This window comes from Gadus morhua, chromosome 3, assembly GCF_902167405.1.
Source record: "Gadus morhua chromosome 3, gadMor3.0, whole genome shotgun sequence".
NCBI lineage: Eukaryota > Metazoa > Chordata > Actinopteri > Gadiformes > Gadidae > Gadus > Gadus morhua.
Window position 1 is genome coordinate 21,814,490 of NC_044050.1, and position 21,467 is coordinate 21,835,956.

Sequence of the window (21,467 nt, forward strand, 5' to 3'; positions counted from 1 at the left end):
AATATATTGTAACCATAGACTGATGACTGGAGATTGCATGTGAACTGCTGTACGTACGACACACAACTCTGATTCTAAAGATGAACTATGATATGATTATGAACACAAACCTCTGTAAGACTGTAAAGACCCTGTGATATTGTATATAGTCAAAACTGTAGAGAAGATACTCACGGATCAATGTAGCTCACAGATGACGAGCATAATTACAGTCACAATGCTCTTCAAACCATCATAGAATTAAATCAGTGCTAGCGTCATTTACTGTAGGTACTTGCTGTCATGTACTTAATATGGCACTATGTATCTATCATTGGCGGTAACATTCATAATATGCACATAAGAAAACTCCACCATCATCATCTCCTCAAACACTTAGAAGGTGCCTTCATCAGAACTCTGGATACCTTTAGAAACTCTGACATTGTGTCCTTTTACCAAATCGATGTTGTATGCATATTGTGCATTATTTCTATTTCATGGATTTAAAGTCCAGTCATTCCTGGGTGTCACGCGTGTTTGTGTCTTTGACCCTTGAGGTTGACCCTTGAGTCAGGGTAAGGACATGTTTGGTCTTATTCTTGAGTCAGGGTTAGGTTGGTCTGGTCCGTGATTTAGAATTAGGTTGGTCTGATCTGTGAGTCAGGGTTAGGGCAGGTTTGGTCTTATTCAATTGTCAGGGTTAGGTTGGTCTGATTCTTGAGTCAGGGCTAGGTTGGTCTAATTATCGAGTCACGCTTAGGGCTAGGTTTGTCTAATTCTTGAGTCACGGTTAGGTTGGGCTGATCCTTGAGTCAGGGTTAGTTCTAGGTTGATCAGATCTTTGTGTAAGGGTTAGGTCTAGGTTGGTCTCATCCTTGGGTCAGGGTTAGGGCTAGGTTGGGTTGATCCGTAAGTCAGGGTTAATGATAGGTTTGACTGATCCGTGAGTGTCCTCCACAGGTAGAATATATAGTGTATATTATGGTATAGATATATATATAATAGTATATATAATTATATCTATATAATGTTATACATAATAGCGTATATAATATTGTATGTAATAATATATAATAGTATATATAATAAAATATCTGATAGTATATAGACTAATATATATATATATATATTATATATATATATTTTATTGTATAATACTATATAAAATAGTATAGATAATATAAAATATAATTGGATATCAAATAAATAGTCTTTTTTTATCACTACATAATTGTACAGTTACTGCTTGTGTAATTTGCAGGTCCAGCATGTATTTTAAACCTTTTTTTAAATGAATACAAGAATACTGTGTACATATATACAGAAAGGTAGATAATACTGTGTGTACATATATACAGAAAGATAGATAATACTGTGTGTACATATATACAGAAAGGTAAAGGATGGTCATCTCTGAAAGCATGCTTGTTGATGGTCCTAGTATGTACAGGGTGTATGCTATCTTTATAAAGGGAAACACTTGAAAATCACCAGGTATCAGACTGTCAAAGAAGAAAGTGCAATGCATTTTTGTGCCTTTTATATCAATGTATGTAATCAAGACAATCTTGAAATGCTTGTGTACAACCAAAATTACATTAAATGGTTTGGCGGCAAATGCTTACATTGTTGTCTTTCTTCCTTCAGTGTGAGTGGGATGTGATACAGTGTGATTGTGATTTGAGAACGATAGTGAGATAGATACACTCAAATGTTTTGTTTTTTGTTATTTTTTGAATGATCTGACCGGTTATCATGTCCTTTTAGGTGATGTCCCCGACAGAACCAGCCTCGCCGGACTATCGCACCAAGAGACAGAGTGGAGACAGGGAACACTTCCACATCCTGCCTCAGCTCCAGGCCCAGAGAAGTGATTTGCTCACGGTCATCCTGACCGGCACCCTTCCCCAGCGCCGAGGCATCTCCGTCCCTCCTACGGACCGCTGGGAACCCCCGGGGCCTGGGGAGGACGACGTCACCAAGAGTGAGTCCCACAGCGAGGCCAGTCAGAAGAGCACCGAGCGCAGCCAGGAGGCGGCGCCGTCCACCCTCATGGCCGAAGACCAAAGGGTCAGGGAGCCCATGTCGGCTGGGGACGTAGACCCGGACCTGGAGGATGGCTCCAAGACCCTGGTCCTCTTTTCGCCGGGAGACACACGCAAGTCTCCCTCTGGGGGAGACCAGCTCCTGGAAGCTGGTTTAGCCACTCCCTGTGCCCTCACTCCCTGTGCCCTTACTCCCTGCGCCCTCACTCCCTCTGCCCTCGCTCCCTCTGCCCTTACTCCCTGTGCCCTCACTCCCTGTGCCCTCACTCTTTCTGTCCTCGCTCCCTGTGCCCTCACTCCCTGTGCCCTTACTCCCTGTGCCCTTGCTCCCTCTGCCCTCGCTCCCCGTGCCCTCACTCCCTGTGCCCTTGCTCCCTCTGCCCTTGCTCCCCGTGCCCTCACTCCCTGTGCCCTTGCTCCCTCTGCCCTCGCTCCCCGTGCCCTCACTCCCTGTGCCCTTGCTCCCTCTGCCCTCACTCCCCGTGCCCTTACTCCCTGTGCCCTCACTCTCTGCGCCCTCAGTCCATGTGCCCAGACGGACAGGCCCCTGGACAAACTGGGACTCCCTGCACCAGCAGAGTGCGCTGAGACTGGCAGGTTGTCGCCGGCTCTCCGGTTTGAACTGCGACCGTCCGCCCAGATCACTCCAGCATCCCCACCCTTTACCAAAGTTGAACGCACTTTCATTCATATCGCCGAGACCTCACACCTAAACGTCATGTCTTCTAGCACTCAGTCCGTCAGAGAGGGCGACCAGGATGTATTATCTCAACCTAAGGAAGCCGCAATCGAGCTGCAGATTCTCATAAAGAGAGAAAAACCCCAGCAGGGGCTGCGTACTCATGCACCGCCGGAGGTGCCCTCTCTGACAGATCCCAAATGCCGTGACATGACTGCCCCGAACCAATCATCAGAGCCTGTGCCAGAAGCAATCTTGGAAGAGTCGGATGTTAAACAGTCAGTAGCCAGTAAGGAAGAACCTGCAATAGAACCACAAGAGTCCATCAGGCCCAAAGCTCGCAGTCGCATCCCTGTGCTTGCTTCTGGAGAAGACTCTGGCTCGGACAGGTCTTCCTCCACCTCTGCCCGGGCCCATCTTCAGAAGCGAGCTAGACAGGGGGATCTGGCCCGCTTGCTAGTGCAGAAGCAGCAGGGCCGTTGGATCAGGAAGAGGTTGATCTCTGGAACGTCCTCCTCACTCTCCTCAATGGACGAGGAAAGACAGAAGGCTTCAGAAACTCTCTCCGCCACAGGCTCAGAAGAGGACACCCATACCTCAGAAGAGTCCAGAAGGGGCCCCTGTCTCCGGCCGACTGAGGAGCACGGCTCCATGGAGGGGCGGAGCAGGATCCCAAGGCCCCAAACCCCCCGGCCCCAAACCTCCAGGACCCTCACCCCCCGGCCCCAAACCCCCCGGCCCCAAGCCACCAGGACCCTAAGCACCAGGACCCTAACCCCCAGGCTTCTAACCCCTGTTAAGGGGCCCTCAGATGAGCTTCCTGCTACACGACCCTCCCAGCGATTGCCGCCAGGAACCAGCTCTAGCAAAGGAGCAGCAGCTCCACCTAATAGGTATGTGGACTTAACAGCGTGTTGGCTTGGCTAGATGTTTTCTATTTGAAACACGCAGTCAGAACAAGTACAAAAACAAGCAATCTGTTTTATATTTAAATCAAAGAACTTGATTTGAGTTATGTGTCTTGAATATATCTATAAATCTGAGAAATTGGCATCTGGATGAGTAAAGATATGGTTAGTAATTATCTGAGTTAGGTTAGGGTGAGGGCAACTTGAATATATAAATGTATGAGTTGGGTTAGTGTGAAGGTAACATGAATAAAATTAATATGAGTGAGGGTTAAGGTAACTTCAATGTATAAATATATGAGTAGGATTAGGTTGATTTAAATACATAAATATATGAGTTGGATTAGGGTCATTTGAATGTTTAAATATATGAGTTAGATTAGGGTAATTTGAATATTTAAATATATGAATTTGGTAAGAGTAACTAGAATATTTAAAAATAGGAGTTGGAATAGGGTAAGTTGAATATTTAAACAAACAAGAAAGGGTGTAGGTAAATTGAATATATAAATATATGTGTTATGTTGAGGGTAACTTGAATACAACTTTTGCTTTCTACTCAGGCTCCAAAAGTTTGGCATGAGAAACAAACCACTTCCTGTCAGGTCTGGCTCCGCCTCCTGTCCCCGCCCCCCTGCTGGCCCCGCCCAGGCACCGCCACTACGCACCATCTTTGGAACCCGCCGCAGTCTCAGCTCCACCCACTGCAGGACTGACAGTCCCTCCCCTCACAGGCTGCTCCCCACCAGAACCCCCCTCTCCGTCAGGACTCCACCCCAGACGCAGCCCCGAACTTCGGCTCCCCTGGAGCGGGGACGCAGCCGCCCCAAAGCAGCCTCGGGGGGTGCTAGATAATAAGAGAAGGTCCATGTGGTCAAGATGTGTCGATGTTAGTGAGGAACTAAACGCTAGTTACAGCTCCAGCCGCCCAATACCGGGGTGCAGCCAGGGAAGTCCACCAGGGACATGACTTACTCTTTAAAGCTCCTTGGTCTGATTATAACCCTCTTTTCTTTAGCATGATTCTGCTCATGGGGTATCATTTCCTCTATAACCCTCTATTCTTTAGCATGATTCTGTTCATGGGGTATCATTTCCTCTATAACCCTCTATTCTTTAGCATGATTCTGTTCATGGGGTATCATTTCCTCTATAACCCTCTATTCTTTAGCATGATTCTGTTCATGGGGTATAATTTCATTGACAACCGTCTTTTCTTTAGCATGATTCTTTTCATTGGTTATAATTTAATTTTCAACTGTCTATTCTTTGGCATGATTCGGGTCATGGGGTATGATTTCATTTATAACCCTCTATTCTTTAGCATGATTCTGTTCAGGGGCTTCCAGTATTGAAGAGCAATGCTGCCATGGTGCTATGGAACCATTAGCTGTCAGGGTTAGGGTCAGGGTTATTGTGAGGGTAAGGGTTAGTGTGAGGGATATGTAAGTGTCAAGGTGTGGCCACACTGCACGCATTATGCGCGTTAGAGGCGTTGAAAATCGTCATTTTTGCATAGGGAACCATTGGTGTAGGTGCGTAGACGCGTTACAAGCGTTAAACCGGTGCGTTAGTGGCGTTAGACGCGGCATACGCACGTAATGACGCACGTAAACGCACCAACGCGCCCAACGCACCAACACGCAGAGTTAAAAAATGTGAACTTTTGACGCGCCTACGTGTGACGCTTAGCCGCGATAGCCAATCAATTGTTATTTATATCCGAGATTATTTAATCAAACTCGATCTAAACTCTATCATGCACCCAAACACGGCGGCGTTTGGGTTTCCTACCTCGGACTCGCGTTGAACTATTTTTGTGACACACAATGATCAAGCGTCAGGTTAGGCGCGTCATGCGCGTTTCTTAACGCGAGTAACGCGTGCAGTGTGGCCGTAGCATCAGGGTTATGTTAGTGTCAGGGTTAGTGTTAGTGTCAGGGTTATGTTAGTGTCAGGGTTAGTGTGAGTGTCAGGGTTATGTTAGTGTCAGGGTTAGTGTGAGTGTCAGGATAATGTTAGTGTCAGGGATAGTGTGAGTGTCAGGGTTATGTTAGTGTCAGGGTTATGCGAGTGTCAGGGTTATGTTAGTGTCAGGGTTATGTTAGTGTGAGTGTCAGGCTTATGTTATTGTCAGGGTTATGTTAATGTCAGGGTGATGTTATTGTCAGGGTTATGACCGTGTCAGGGTTAGTGTTAGATAATGTGTTATAGTGTTTGCGTTGGTTAATGTGCGTTAGGGTTATGTTAGTGTCAGGGTTATTTTTAGGGTTAAGGAGCTGTTTCTCTGGCATCCTCGCTTCACAGCCTGTGCATAGATACACACATAATTCACAGTGTATACTGCAATATACCACCATTTATTTAGTGGTGAGGGGCAAATAATTTTACGTATGAAAGACTACCTTTAAATGATTGTGTTCTCTCCATTCAATCCCATAGTGTCAGTGGTTGAAGTGAATGCTTGGCTATGCTTATGATAAGAGATTCTACCCTTGGAGGGAGCATGTGACCATCCTCTTGTATATAACAGAAGCATTTCTCATTAAGACATCTTTATTTTTATCTTGCAAAGCAAATTGTAAGCCTGCTGTGTTGGCTCTGCCTGTTTATATTCGCATGATAAAACAGACTTCACCACTGAGTCAGCTCTGACCTAAAGAGGCTTCACTACTGAGTCAGCTCAGACCTAAAGAGGCTTCACCACTGAGTCAGCTCTGACCTGAACAGGCTTCACCACAGAGTCAGCTCTGACCTGAACAGGCTTCACCACGGAGTCAGCTCTGACCTAAAGAGGCTTCACTACTGAGTCAGCTCTGATCTGAACAGGCTTCACCACTGAGTCCGCTCTGACCCAAAGAGGCTTTCCGACTGAGTCAGCTCTGAACTGAACAGACTTCACCACTGAGTCCGCTCTGAACTGAACAGACTTCACCACTGAGTCCGCTCTGAACTGAACAGGCTTCACCACTGAGTCCGCTCTGAACTGAACAGGCTTCACCACTGAGTCCGCTCTGAACTGAACAGGCTTCACCACTGAGTCCCCTCTGAACTGAAAAGGCTTCACTACAGAGTCAGCTCCGACCTGAACAGACGTTACCACTGAGTCAGCTCTGACCTGAACAGGCTTCACCACTGAGTCCGATATGTGATGGATTGCTGCTCTTGTGGCCGATGTAGTTGGTGACTCTTGATTGTCAAGTAAAGTACTGGTCCTGTGGAAATCTGTGTCTTCACTTGTTCTCTCCCACTCTTCCGCCCTACTGTAAAATTATCTATAAATCATCATTTTCAGACCAGAATGACCTATTTATCCAGTCCCATCAGAATCCAATGAAGGAATATTGAAGTGAGATTTTAAACGTGAAGATGACAACATTATTAGTTATACACCCTGTCTGGTAGTTATGGTTACAACATTACAGATTGTACACTCTGTGGTGGTCATGGTTACAACATTACAGATTTTACACCCTGTGTGGTGGTCATGGTTACAACATTACGGATTGACATGACCTGTGTGGTTGTCATGTCAATTCATATTAAGGGGTATTTAATCATTCAGCATTACGTTTATCCAAAGCCACTGACATACAATCACTATGTCATTATAGGGTTACAAGTCTAACCCTAATCTCTATGTAAGGCTAAACAACAACAGGGTGTCCCGTAACTGAAAACAATGTAATAAACAAAAAAATATCTTAAACATGAATCAAATTGGCTGCTGTTTTTTGTTGACAGCTGCTTTTAAAAATACAATTCTACAGTGCTACTAGCTTGTTGTTTTTGCTTTTCAATTAAACATCTGGTCCCTAGTAGGCCTACAGTAGTATTAGACCGTTGTTGTAGTGCATTGATTCAGCGATTATTATACAATGTATTGCAAAGCATTTGAATGTTATTGACCAATCAGAATCAAGTATTCAACTATATTATAGTATAAATCATTGTAAAGTTAGAACCCTAACCCCGATCCTCATGACAAGGTTAACCCTATAATGATGGGGTGAGGGTAAGGGCTGTAATTACAACCTTAACACCGATCACTACATCATCATAGGGTTACAACCCTAACCCGATCACTACATTATAGGGTAACAACCCTAACCCCGATCACAACATCATTATAGGGTTACAAGCCAAACCCCCATCACTACATCATCATAGGGTTACAAGCCAAACCCCCATCTCTACATCATCATGGGGTAACACCCCTAACCCCGATCAATACATCATTATAGGGTTACAACCCTAAGCCTGTTGGATCGGCTATGTGGGCCAAGCGAGGACTCTGACAGCAACGCATCAGCCTCAGAAATCCAAAGTGAGGTGCCACAGTACAACCGACTGCTCGCTAACTCTCCAATACGTACAGCATGGGATGGCCTCTGTTCAATTCTCTGTCCTACAAAGCAACTCCAACTGGTCCGCCAGACAGAGGGAACGAGCAGAGACCGGATGGATCACCCGTTTAGGTACCCTAACCCCTGGGAGTCTGAATAAGCCACCGTGATAGAGCCATATGGACTTCCAATCTACTTCCATTTGGGACCAAACTTTAGGAACAAGGACTTCTGGCAGCTCTGGCATGGCATTGGTGAGTGCAGTGTTCCACCGTTCTGGTAAACTTTGTTAATTCAAAACACATAACCCTATAGGAGTACACAGACAATGCATTCAAAAGATGTAGTCACCTTTTGAAATAACAACAGCAGACGTCCGTTGACCAAATGCTTTTCCTTTTATTAGTGAATCCTTTGATGCTGGTGAGTCATATGTTCCGATATCTGCAGCTCGACCCATGGATGAATGATGACCACTTAGCCTTTAATGAGACGAACGCCGAATACAGCTGGAAGGAGATAAGTTGAGGACCTTTGTCGCCCCCTACGGATCATGTGGGGAGGTGTCATGATGATACCTAGACCGAGGCATAGGTGGCGACCGAGGTCCACATGTGCAATGGTACTACGGTTCAGTATAGTTGTGTCCAAGAACCTTAGCTTCGCGTCATTTAATATGGCATCGTATGGAGTGTTGTCGTGTTTGGACACATTTCCAACACACATGAACCCTTTTGACGTTCTTATCAATAAGTCACAGTTTCAATATGCCTTCCCGGAATACACAGATGTGCATTCCGGTTCTGTGACTGTCCTGTTCACCGTGGGACAGCTGAAGAATCGCAGTAAATCCAGACTTTTACTTTGTGCGCATCCAACAGTGGATGACAGCCCTGGACCAGAAGACCGAAACAAACCGATCATCCTGCTGGTGTCCCGGCTCTTTCTCAGACATCACGACCTACAGCATAAATCGGCGGGGGCGGTTCGGTTGTTCCCAACCTCTTTCTTGAGTAAAGTGGTGATCGGAGCAAAGTCTAAACACAGTTTTAAATGGGCCAGCTCGGCTAATTTCTCCACTGGGCTGCAGGTTCTTGCGTCGGATGGACAGACACTATTGGCCCGGGAAGGGGACAAACTGTTGCTGCCATACCATCCTCTTTTCGGAGACAACTGGGCTCAGGTCCAACAGCTCCTCCTGGACCTGGTGGTGTTGTCGTGTAGCCCGGTGAGACAGGGCAGGATCACGGCCAGCTCATGCATCGTGGTGTCGGACCTCTCGGAGCCTCCAGGTTGCCTCTCCCCGGCCAAACCTCGGACCAAACTGTTTGTCTCAGACTTTGCTCATTTCTCCAACAGCCTGTACAGGAGCAGCTCGTTGCTGGCCAACAAGAAGGCTCTGACCTCTGGGTTCTCCGGGTTTCTGCAGGCCTTGGAGGGCAGAGTTGACGTCCGAGTAGCCAATTTATTGCCTCTGCTAAAAGACACACATTTTCGGGGACAGGATTTGGATAGTATTGTTCTTGTGAGCAAGAATTTGCTTATGAAACTTGGGCTGTTTAATCACGAATGGGTGGTGCTGTCTGAGCTGAAACCACAAAACAGTATTGATGTGTCTCTCCCCCGTGGAGGTCGCCTAGCCTCCCTGCTGGCTATGGATCTCACGCCTTTAAGTCTGGAGCTCCACTTGAATGACACTAGTGGTTTAATTTCCACGACTCACTGGTTCAATCTGTCAGGGGGGGAGACGGTCCCCACGGCCAACAGGACCCTGAGGATAAAGGTGAGCCGTTCACTTTAAAAGCTGGTTTAACTTGTTGATGTTTACATAGTGCTTATGTTTGAACTCCAGGGCCGGCCCTAGCCTTTTGGGGGCCCTAGGGGATATCACCATGTGCCCAATCTCAGGTCCACAACATTAACCTGCCTTGCAAACTTGACCCCTGTCAAAAATTACTTATGACGTTATCATTTTTTTGTATGAATGTATTGCTATTGATGAGATATGTTTATAAAGAATAATTTTCTGTACATCTAATGGCCTTTGGAATTAATCAATTCAGACAGGTATGTACTTCAAGAGCAGGGGTCACCAACCTTTTTGAACCCGAGAGCTACTTCATGGGTACTGAGTCATATGAAGGGCACCCAGTTTGATACTCTTCTGAAATAACAAATTTGCTCAGTTTGCCTTTAGTTATATAATAATAAAATGTCTGGTGTTGAACCCTGCAGTGATTAACTTTATGGTGTCTTACTCTATGGCGTCTAACTCTATGGTGATTCATTCTGTGGTGTTGAACTCTACAGTGATTAACTCTACGTGATCATTGCACGATGTTTAACTTTAACAGAGATGGAATGACTCCAGTGTGATCCGGGGGTCTCCGAGCTTCTGTCTCTCAGCCTCCCCTCACTTCGCCAGCAAGCTGCACGTTGAACCGGTCCGCTCCCCACAATACGATGCTCACCACTGCTACGATCGCATGCTAGCTCACCACTTCAACACACCTAGGTAGGTCTGCTATGATGTCATGCTAGCTCACCACTTCACCACAGCTAGGCAGGTCTGCTATGAAAGCATGATAGCTAACCACTTCACCTCAGCTAGGCAGGTCTGCTATGATTTCATGCTAGCTAACCACTTCACCACAGCTAGGTAGGTCTGCTATGAAAGCATGATAGCTAACCACTTCACCACAGCTAGGCAGGTCTGCTATGATGTCATGCTAGCTAACCACTTCACCACAGCTAGGCAGGTCTGCTATGAAAGCATGATAGCTACCCACTTCACCACAGCTAGGCAGGTCTGCTATGAAAGCATGCTAGCGCACCACTTCAACCCAGCTATCCTCTGTGATTTAATGTAAATATTGCTCATTATTATGATTTCTGGACTTGTTTTCAGGCTTGTGTCAGCGGGAGATGTCCTGGCGATCTCAGATGAAAACTATACAGGGGAGGTGGAGAGCATTTCACATCAGAGGTAAGAAATATACAAAACCACTTTTGTGGAAGAATAAATATGTCTTCAAACCGTTTAAGGTAGAGCTTATGGTACAGTTTATAAAACTACAACAGAAAGATGGGTCGCTGTGGCTAACTTTCTTTTTTTTTAGGGATAGTTATTATATTGAGTAGGTAATGGCTATAGCTGAGGCCCTGCTTGGTATCTCTTCCAGGGGGGTGGTGCTGTACTTCAAGGTGACTAAGGTGTTTGGTCCTGGCGATGGAGAGGAGGAGCAAACAGGACTTTACCTCGCTGACAAGCACCATACTTCACTCTACACGGTGAAACCCCAAGTCCTACTGTTTCAAATTAAGACAAGCGCCATAACAATTTTGAACAGAACAGCCTTAAAGTGATAATAGTTCTACTGTATACAATTTAACTTTTGAACAGTAGAGCTTTAAATGTTAAATGTTCTACTGTTAAAAAGTCCTGGTCTATTGTTGAGTTTGTAGCATAAACTGAGCTGATATTGTTAGGCATGTAGGTCACGTGGCCCGTGTAAAGCTCTGACGGTTGGTTCTGGTGTCTTCCTGCAGGGCGGCGCCACCGGCAGCCTGGTACCGTTCTGCAGCGTTGGGAGCTCGTTGTGGTCCAGTGTTTCTCCCGCAGGACTCACCGGCAGCGTGGACACCATCACTAGCATCATTTCACCACACTTCAACAACAGGTTAGCCAACAATACCACCAATATTAGCACCAATAGTAACATAAATACCACTTATCTTACCACTAATACGACCACCAATCTTGCCACCAATAGTCCCACCCAATCCATACTACCAATACTCCAACAAATATGACCATCATAGTGCCGATTATAATCCCAATATTACCACCAATAGTTCCAATACTACTACCAAAACAAACATCAATACTAGCCCCAATATCCTCCTTTTTACCGAGCAATTATCTTAACATCTTTGTAAAAAAAAAAGCACCAATTGCGTAAATAGTAGGAGCACAATTCTAGCACTACAACCAACACCAATGCTGCCACCCAAACATCCACAAATATTACTACCATAATACCAATACTACGACCAATATGACTACCAATAGTTCCAATGCTACCACTTATCCTACCACTACTACGACCTCTACTAAGGCCAATTCAAAAAATGCTATTAAATACTTAAATTAAATTAAATACTTCCACCAATTGTACCACAACTACTACTACTGCTACAACTAGTAAGACCATTAATGATCCCACTACTACCACCAGTAATGATACCACTACTACTACAAATACCCCCAGTACTGATACCACTCCTACTACCCCCTCCTTACTCTAACCACCATAACCACTGGGTCCTAGAAGCGGTGTGGCTCTGGGGCGATGTAACATCCTTCTCCAAGGAGCAAGAGGATGTGGAAAGATGACATCTGCTAGAGCCGCCTGCAGACGACTCCACCTTCAGCTGTTTGAGGTACTGACTAAACCTGGTTGCAGTACTACTAACTATACCTAGTTAAGATGCTTATAACTATATCTGGTTAAGATGCTATTAACTGTACCTGGTTAAGATGTAACTAACTACCTGGTTAAGATGCTATTAACTGTACCTGGTTAAGATGCTACTAACTGTACCTGGTTAAGATGCTACTAACTGTACCTGGTTAAGATGCTAAAAACCTCACCTGGTTAAGGTTTTTGAACTACCGTTAAGGTACTAATAACTACCTGGTTGTGGGTTTCTAACTACCTAGTTGAAGAACAACTAACTATAACTAGTTATGGTTCAACTAGCTATAATGGTTAAGGTTTACTAACTTTACCTTATGAGGATGCTACTTACTATACCTGGTTGTGGTTCTACTACCTATAACGGATAAGGTATTCTAATCTCACCTGGTGATGATACTACTAACTTAACCTGGTAAATCAGGGTTCCAACGCGTCCTTTCCCGTTTCCGGACATGGAAAATGACATGACTCCATGTCCTGAACATGACATGGAAAAAAATAACACTATAGACCATTTTTCATGTAGTTCATGCCTATGTTCAGTCACCCACTAAGAGTTAAACAATTGTCTGCCAAGGTAATGGCAGACAAAACACTTCTGTGTTTATGCTTAGCCCTAAGCAGGTCATTGTAGCTGTCACTCTAACCCTTACTGCCATGCCGGTCTATTTTTCTGGCATAAACAATTTTTTGGGGGGGTGATTAACCGATTAGCAAAACTGGATATTCCGGAATATTCTTGACCGATATTCTGCTTCAACTTCTAGGGTAATAATACGACTCCCTGATTGGTTCCCAGCTCTCATTGATTAAAAAACAAAGCATTTGTCATGCTGCTCTTTCAATAGAGATTAGGGGCCTACTGTTCAGACTGTGAGGACGGAAAGGTTCTAGAAAATGTCCTTGAATATACCTGGAAAATGACAAGCTCAAAAGAAAGGGAACACTGTACTAACTATACCTTGTTAAGGTACTACTATAACTATGACTAGTAGGCATGTAATGCATCACTGATGATTATTGGCCCCCAATATGAATGTTTATGGTGTGAGGGCATTTATGTTACGTATTACGTGTTATGTATCGGTCAGGACAACTAGCTGAGTCTCTACTATTTATTATAAGTGTCTTTTTCTGGTTTCTACCTTCAAAAATCTCATTTACCTTCCAAAAAGTATCTCGTACATATCATGTGTTGGTGTGTATGTGGGGTGACGCTACACATCATGTATTTGTGTGTATGTGGGGTGACGCTACACATCATGTATTGGTTGTGTATGCGGGGTGAGGCTACACATCATGTGTTGGTGTGTATGTGGGGTGAGGCTACACATCATGTATTGGTGTGTATGTGGGGTGAGGCTACACATCATGTATTGGTTGTGTATGCGGGGTGACGCTACACATCATGTGTATGTAGGACGATGCTAACTATCATTGGTCCCCAGGTCCAGTGTGTGAGTGTGTGTGGGGACACGACGGCTGCGTGTGAGGTGAAGATGAAGAGCGTGTTCAAGAAGGCCGAGTCTCTCCAGCCCTGCGCCCTCCTGCTGAGGAACCTGCAGTTCCTCGGCCCGCCAAGAGGGGGTGGTGATGAGGACAGCAGGGTGCAGGCTGCCCTCTACCAGCTGCTAACCAGCTGCTCTACCAGGTAACTATTGTCTAATATATCCTCTACCAGCTGCTAATAAGTTGCTATATCAAGTACCCCTATATGATAAATTACGTTAAATAATCGATAGTCATATTGAGAGATAGGGCTGGGCGATATGGACAAAATCTTATATCACGATATGAGTAATTTTATATCACGATATGGATATATATCACGATATGGTATTTTTGAAGTAAATTAAAATAATAAATGGCTTAAAATAACCATACTTCACATTTGATCAGTTTTTTCTTTTATTTTGAACTTGAATTTACATGCTTACAAAGGAGTAGGTAGCGAACAATCTGTCATTAACTGCAGTGTCATATAGTGCAAACATCTTGTAAACATTGAACTGTTTTTTCAATACAAATAACATTTTTTTTTTAAAGGTGTGCTTCACACCTGCCTGGCTGTCAGTCAGTGCAGTGTAATATAAAATAAAAATCACAGCATCACACAAATATTTTAAATACTAATTATACACTTATAAAATAAAGTTATGTGCTGTGCAAATAGCTGGTGGTAAAAATAGAACTGTTTCTTCAATACAAATGAGATTTTTTTTTTTCAAGTTAACAGGTGAGTCTTTTTTATTTTTTTTATTTTTTTCTCTCTCGGTATAAACGATATGGCCAAATCTCTCCCGGTAGACACTTTCATATCGTCCACGGTATGATATCGTCATATCGCCCAGCCCTATTGAGAGACATTTCATATCATTGGTACAGGCCTCCTTAATATATTTAGGCTATGTAAAAATACATACAGAACACAGTTATATCTCATATTTTCAGGATTTATCTCTTCTATTTGGCGAAGTGTGTGTGTGTGTGTGTGTGTGTGTGTGTGTGTGTGTGTGTGTGTGTGTGTGTGTGTGTGTGTGTGTGTGTGTGTGTGTGTGTGTGTGTGTGTCTGTGGGGGGGGGGGTTTGCACGTTGTTTATCATAATATATTCAGTCAATCAGGACCATATCTTTCCCTTCTGCTAGAGTTGTCGTCATAGCAACAGTAAGCCGACATCGGGAGGTTTCTGCAGACGTCATGGCAGCATTTGTCCACCAGGTGTCGATAGAGAGCCCTAATGAGGAACAGAGAGGAGCCATGTTGGCTAGCCTCACCCTGGGGCTTCCTCTGGGAAGGGACGTTAGCCTTGAGTACCTGGCAAAGCACACCTCTGTAAGTTTACAACACACTCGTAGAACGCCTCTCAATTACACCTCTACGTTTACAACACACTCCCTCTAGAACGCCTCTCAAAGTACACCTCTAAGATTACAACACACTCTCAGAACGCTTCTCAAAGTAGTACACCTCTAAGATTACAACACACTCTTAGAACGCCTCTCAAAGTACACCTCTGTTTAGAACACACTTGTAGAACGCCTCTCAAGTAAACCTCCAAGTTTACAACACACTCTCAGAACGCCTCTCAAAGTACATCTCTAACTTTGCAACATAGTCATAGAGCGCCTTTAAGTTAACAACACACTCTTAGAAACGCCTCTCGAAGCACACCTCTAAGTTAACAACACACTCGTAGAACGCCGAGCCTGTTGTCTATAATGTGTTGGTGTGTATGTAACGTGTTGAATAATGTGTGTATATTATGTGTACATCATTTGTATAACGTGTTGCATGTGTTTCTACCCAGGGTTTGGTTCTTGGAGATTTGAGCTCTCTGCTGGCTGAAGCTGGGAGGGCAGCCACCACAAGACTTCTGCATAGCTGGTAGGGGAACTCTTCATCACATACGATATATGAACATCATTAGCCTATGTTATATGAACATTAGCCTACGTTAAAAGGACACCGTTAGAAGTTATTATAATTATAATAAATTAGATATTACATTATATACTATATACATTGAGACGAGTATTAACAAATAATAAATAAATGGGTCAATCACACTTAGTGTAAGGGTTAGTTGGGGTAAGTAAAGCCTAGAGTAAGGGTTAGTCGGGGGAGTCATGCCTGGACTTGGGGTTAGTCATTCCTAGACTAAGGGTTAGTCAAGGTTATTCATGCTAAGTGTAAGGGTTAGTTGGGGTTAGTAAAGTCTACAGTAAGGGTTAGTCGGGGTTAGTCATGCCTAGACTAAGGATTAGTGTGGGTTAGTCATGCCTAGACTAAGGGTTAGTCTGGGTTAGTCATGCCTAGGCTAAGGGGTTAGTGTGGGTAAGTCACGCCTAGGCTAAGGGTTAGTGTGGGTTAGTCGTGCCTAGGCTAAGGGTTAGTGTGGGTTAGTCATGACTAGACTAAGGTTTAGTGTGGGTTAGTCATGCCTAGGCTAAGGGTTAGTCTGGATTAGTGTGGGTTAGTCGTGCCTAGGCTAAGGGTTAGTCTGGGTTAGTCGTGCCTAGGCTAAGGGTTAGTCTGGGTTGGTCGTGCCTAGGCTAAGGGTTAGTCTGGGTTAGTCTGGGTTGGTCGTGCCTAGGCTAAGGGTTAGTCTGGGTTAGTGGGGGTTGGTCGTGCCTAGGCTAAGGGTTAGTCTGGGTTAGTCTGGGTTGGTCGTGCCTAGGCTAAGGGTTAGTCTGGGTTAGTCTGGGTTGGTCGTGCCTAGGCTAAGGGTTGGTCTGGGTTAGTCTGGGTTGGTCGTACCTAGGCTAAGGGTTAGTCTGGGTTAGTCTGGGTTGGTCGTGCCTAGGCTAAGGGTTGGTCTGGGTTAGTCTGGGTTGGTCGTACCTAGGCTAAGGGTTAGTCTGGGTTAGTCTGGGTTGGTCGTGCCTAGGCTAAGGGTCAGTCTGGGTGCGCGGGGGGAGTCATGCTGTGGTGTGTGCAGTGCTGGCCAGTGGGAGGTGGACCTCTGCTCCAGCGGGGTGGGGCTGGAGCTCCAGGACGTGACCTCGGCCCTGGAGAGGCTGCAGGGCTGCAGGGCCAGAGCTGTCGGCGCCCCCAAGGTAGCCCGCCCATTCGGTCCTACTGAGACCCTTCTTAGCGGATGTCTTTACTCGGTCTAATTACATATTTATTCTACTAATGTTTATAGGCAAGATATGTTTTCGTTCTAGCTTTATTTGTAGGCAATATTTGTATTGATTATTCATCTTTAGAATCCTTCAATATGAGTGGTGTCACCAGGATCGTCACTGGGGATGGGGTTAGTGTTTGAGAGAAATAAAGAGTCATTCTCAATAACTGCAATAATTCAATACAGTTTTTCTATAATAGTGTGTGTATAGTGTATTAACTATTCAAAGGCGTGCATAGTTATAGCTGCGTGTTGATGGTAAAGGCCTGCTACATGGCACAGGAACTCGGTATCAAACCGACCTGGTAACCCGGGACAACCTATAGTAAGAAGCGACGTAACAACACTCGTTACACTACTACCCTGGTAACCGCCGGAACCTCAAGGTCCTGTGACGGTTGCCACAGTGACCATACAGTCCCTCCAGAAAAATGCGGCGTTTTTTTGTGATTGTAGTGGCAAAAAATCCGCAGCACTTTTTCTTAAAAAATGCGATGAAATATGCGGCATATTTATGCAATTTTATGCGATGAAATTGCGGGAACTTGCAAAAATTGCGGGAACTTTTCCGCAACGAAAATGCGGGGATTATGAAATCATGCAAGCCCCGCATATTTTGCGCGGAAATCTGCAATTTATGTGGTGAAATTGCGGCATATTTGAAAGAATGCGTCCCCTGCATGAATATGCAGACTTTGTCTGATTATGCGTTGAATTATGCGATCGCATAATCGCGGTTTCTGGAGGGACTGACCATAGTGTCATGTGATGTACAGTGATGACCATAGTGTGTGTGTGTGTGTGTCCAGATCCCCAGTGTGCGGTGGCAGGAGGTGGGCGGCCTGCAGGACGTGAAGCAGGAGATCCTGAACACGGTGCAGCTGCCCCTGCAGCGGCCAGAGCTGCTCTCCCTAGGCCTGCACCGGGTGGGCCTCCTGCTCTACGGACCCCCCGGCACCGGCAAGACCCTGCTGGCCAAGGCCGTAGCCACCGAGTGCTCCATGACCTTCCTCAGGTGAACACGCACTGACCCCAGTTCACCTGACCCGAGCCCAACTGACCCGAGCCCAACCGACCTGAGCCCCACTGACCCGAGCCCAACCGACCTGAGCCCCACTGACCTGAGCCCCACTGACCTGAGCCCAACCGACCTGAGCCTAACTAACCCCTGAGCCCCACTGACCTGAGCCCCACTGACCTGAGCCCCACTGACCTGAGCCCCACTGACCTGAGCCCCACTGACCTGAGCCCCACTGACCTGAGCCCCACTGACCTGAGCCCCACTGACCTGAGCCCAAACTGAGCCCCTCATTATATTTAACACAGAACTAGACCTAATCACCGACCCCGGTACGGCTGTCTAGCAGGCTGTCTGGCCTGCCTTTTTATCTTTATTATGCTTATGGTCCCTTCTTCTTATTCAATTGAATAAGACTTATTATCTAGCGACGTGTGCCAGAGTAAACAATCTAACACTCATTCTCTGTCTGTGTTGCTGTTTCTGTCTATGTGTGTCCGTCTTCCTGACTCTATGTATGTCTCCCTGTCTGTCTGTGTCTCTGACTCTATGACTCTGTCTGTCTGTCACTGGGTCTCTCTGTGTCTATGTCTCGGTCTTTCTGTGTCTCTGTGTCTCTGGCTGTGTCTCTGTGTGGCTGTCTGTGTCTCTGTCTGTGTCTCTGTCTGTCTCTGTCTGTGTAGTGTTAAAGGCCCTGAACTCATCAACATGTTTGTTGGGCAGAGTGAAGAGAACATCAGAGAAGGTGTGCTATTTACTTACTTACACCTTTAAATATTCTCAGAACATAATTCTATTACAATTATATTATTATTAATAATTGTAATGTTTGGGCTAAGGTTTAGGGGTTTTGGGATTAAGTATTACGATTAGGGGTCTTGAGGTTAGGTATAAGGGTAAGGGGACTTTGGGATGGTTTTAAGGTAAGGGGATTCTGTGTTGGGTATAAGGGATCGGGGACCTGGGGTTATGTATAAGGGTTAGGGGACTTGGGGTTAAGTATTACGGTAAGGGGACTTGCGGTTAGATATTTAGTAAGGGGAATTGGGATTAGGTATTAAGGTAAGGGGATTTGGGGTTAGGTATTAAGGTAAGGGGTTAAGTATTACGGTTTGGGGACTTTGGGTAGGTAATGGTATTAATCTGAGGGGTAAGGGGTTAAGTATTACGGTTAGGGGACTTTGGGTAGGTAGTGGTATTAATCTGAGGGGTAAGGGGTTAAGAATTACGGTTAGGGGACTTTGGGTAGGTATTATGGTGAGGGGTAAGGTGTTAAGGATTACGGTTAGGGGACTTGGGTTTAGGTTATTAATGTTTGTGTTAGGGGGCGTGGGGTAAGGTGTTAAGGTGAGGTATAAGGTGTTAAGGTGAGGAGTAAGGTGTTAAGGTGAGGGGTAAGGGGACTGGGGTTAAGTCTTCCACATATTTGTGTTCCAGTGTTCTCCAGAGCCCGGACGGCTGCTCCCTGCGTGGTGTTCTTTGATGAACTGGACTCTCTGGCCCCCAGCAGGGGGCGCAGTGGAGACTCTGGGGGAGTCATGGACAGGTACGCTCTCTCCATAGATCCCTCTATCTCTGGATAGTATACATATGTAAACATCGGCCTACCTGTCCCTCTATATGTCTAGCTTTCTCTATATCTATCTAGCTTTGCCATATTGCTGTAAATGCCAAATACCTGTTACAGGTGTGTGTGTGTGTGTGCGTGTGCGTGTGTTACAGGGTGGTCTCCCAGTTGCTGGCCGAGCTGGATGCTCTTCATTCGAGCAGGGGGGTCTTTGTGATCGGGGCCACAAATCGTCCGGACCTGTTGGACCAGGCTCTGCTTCGTCCTGGCAGGTGAACCCTGACACCTAACCCCTATAACCTTAACCCCAGAGTTGTACCCCTAACCCCAGAGTTACACCACTTACCCTTATCTTAACCCCAAAGTGGTACCCCTAACCCCAGAATTGTACCCCTAACTTTAACCCAAGGGTTGTACCCCTTACCCTAAGAAATAAAAAAAACTCAGATTTGAAAGCAGAATGTGTTTATTCTCCAGGTTTGACAAGCTGGTCTATGTTGGAATCAACTCAGACAGAGAGTCTAAACTCCAGGTCCTCAAGGCGATCACTGCAAAGTAAGTCTCAAGAAATCTGAAACCAACCAACTACAGAAAAGCGCTTTCTGTGGAATGTTCAATTGGATATGAATCTGACAACTTTTAGGGTTCAGGGTAGACTACTTTTAGTAGTCAGGGTCCCTACAGCTAAACCCTACAGCCAAAGCTTGTACTTCCTCTCAGCTAATTAGATCACAAGAACTGCTCTGAATCAGATGGGTCAAAAGTCTATCAGTTTACAGCCTATGGCTGTATTTGAATTAATGAACCCTCAGTTTTTTGGACATTGTAAATCCAGCGTACAAAACTTAACGTGGACCCTGAAGTCATACAGCTGTGTCTCACTCCACTCTTCCAAGATAGCACAGAAAAGTGTCATGTGTGGATGGAACCTGGTTACCTATGTGGCTGATTATTGTCTGTCAGGTTCCACTTGGACCCTGATGTTAGTTTGGAGGTGGTGGTGGATGAATGTCCAAGCCAGCTGAGCGGGGCAGACCTCTATGCGCTCTGCTCTGAAGCCATGACTGCAGCCGTCAGAAGGAAGATCTTGCTCATCACCGACGGTACGCCCGGAACCTCAACACAGTAGGGATCTAACAAATCACTTTTTTTTAAAGTTGAGAGTAAAATAATTCTCTTTCCCAGGGCTGGACACGGAAGACTCCCCACTTGTGCTGTCCTCAGAGGACTTCACCATGGCTCTGAAGGACCTCCAGCCATCTGTTTCTGAGCAAGAGCTTCTCAAGTACCAAAACATTCAGCAGCAACTCACTGCCAAATGAACCCTCCCAATAACGTCCCAAAGCATTCAGGTGAACGGGGAAGAGCTGTCGACCTACTAGTCAGCTGATACCAGTCTAGCCTGACTTACTCCTTCATATCTTGCAGTGTTCTCATCATATCATGTATTATATTCCATCATATAATGCAGTATACTCCTTCATATCGTGCAGTGTACTCCATCATATCATGTAGTATATTCCATCATATAATGTAGTATACCCCATCATATCGCGCAGTATACTCCATCATATATTGCAGCATACTCCATCATATCATGCAGTATACTCTATCATATAATGCAGTATACTCCATTATATATAGTCCTGCTATCCTTTAGGGATTATTTTCTTTATTAACACTGTTTAATAATGTCAATAGAAATGCAAATCTAATTTATGCAATCTAATTTATGCAAAGTATGAATGTGTTTTGAATCTTGTAAACCTAATGTAAGTAATTAAATAATATTATTAATAAGATCTCTGTATGC

At 45.1% G+C, this 21,467-nt stretch overlaps 2 protein-coding genes across 4 annotated transcripts in view; both read left to right on the plus strand.

Moving 5' to 3' along the window:
• Positions 1-7,329, plus strand: part of ttbk1a (tau tubulin kinase 1a) — a 33,407-nt gene extending 26,078 nt beyond the window's left edge. For both annotated transcript variants that reach the window (XM_030350815.1, XM_030350816.1), the window contains 2 exons: positions 1,750-3,599; positions 4,178-7,329. In XM_030350815.1, coding sequence (XP_030206675.1) covers positions 1,750-3,599; positions 4,178-4,469 — 2,142 coding nt within the window. In that variant the 3' untranslated portion in view covers positions 4,470-7,329. The remainder of the gene's footprint in view (positions 1-1,749; positions 3,600-4,177) is intronic.
• Positions 7,330-8,608: 1,279 nt separating this feature from the next.
• On the plus strand, positions 8,609-21,456 carry pex6 (peroxisomal biogenesis factor 6). Of its 2 annotated transcripts, none has more exons than XM_030350818.1 (17): positions 8,609-9,743; positions 10,315-10,475; positions 10,869-10,946; positions 11,143-11,251; positions 11,510-11,640; positions 12,292-12,403; positions 13,890-14,092; positions 15,088-15,274; positions 15,750-15,826; positions 16,881-16,998; positions 17,879-18,084; positions 18,771-18,832; positions 19,525-19,633; positions 19,810-19,926; positions 20,132-20,209; positions 20,618-20,757; positions 20,840-21,456. In XM_030350818.1, exons 1-17 carry the CDS (start codon positions 8,637-8,639, stop codon positions 20,974-20,976), a joined length of 3,132 nt encoding a protein of 1,043 aa, XP_030206678.1. In that variant the 5' UTR covers positions 8,609-8,636; the 3' UTR covers positions 20,977-21,456. The 2 variants fall into 2 exon arrangements, with proteins under 2 accessions (XP_030206678.1, XP_030206680.1); XM_030350820.1 differs by having other exon boundaries at positions 12,295-12,403.
• Positions 21,457-21,467: the final 11 nt, after the last annotated feature.

Excerpts from the sequence above, each read along its gene's own strand:
- pex6 (XM_030350818.1), top strand. The coding sequence starts at position 8,637 with ATGGCATCGTATGGAGTGTTGTCGTGTTTGGACACATTTCCAACACAC. Across the intron at positions 12,404-13,889 it reads TCCACCTTCAGCTGTTTGAG|GTCCAGTGTGTGAGTGTGTG; the intron begins GTACTGACTAAA and ends ATTGGTCCCCAG. Across the intron at positions 16,999-17,878 it reads GAGCTGTCGGCGCCCCCAAG|ATCCCCAGTGTGCGGTGGCA; the intron begins GTAGCCCGCCCA and ends GTGTGTGTCCAG.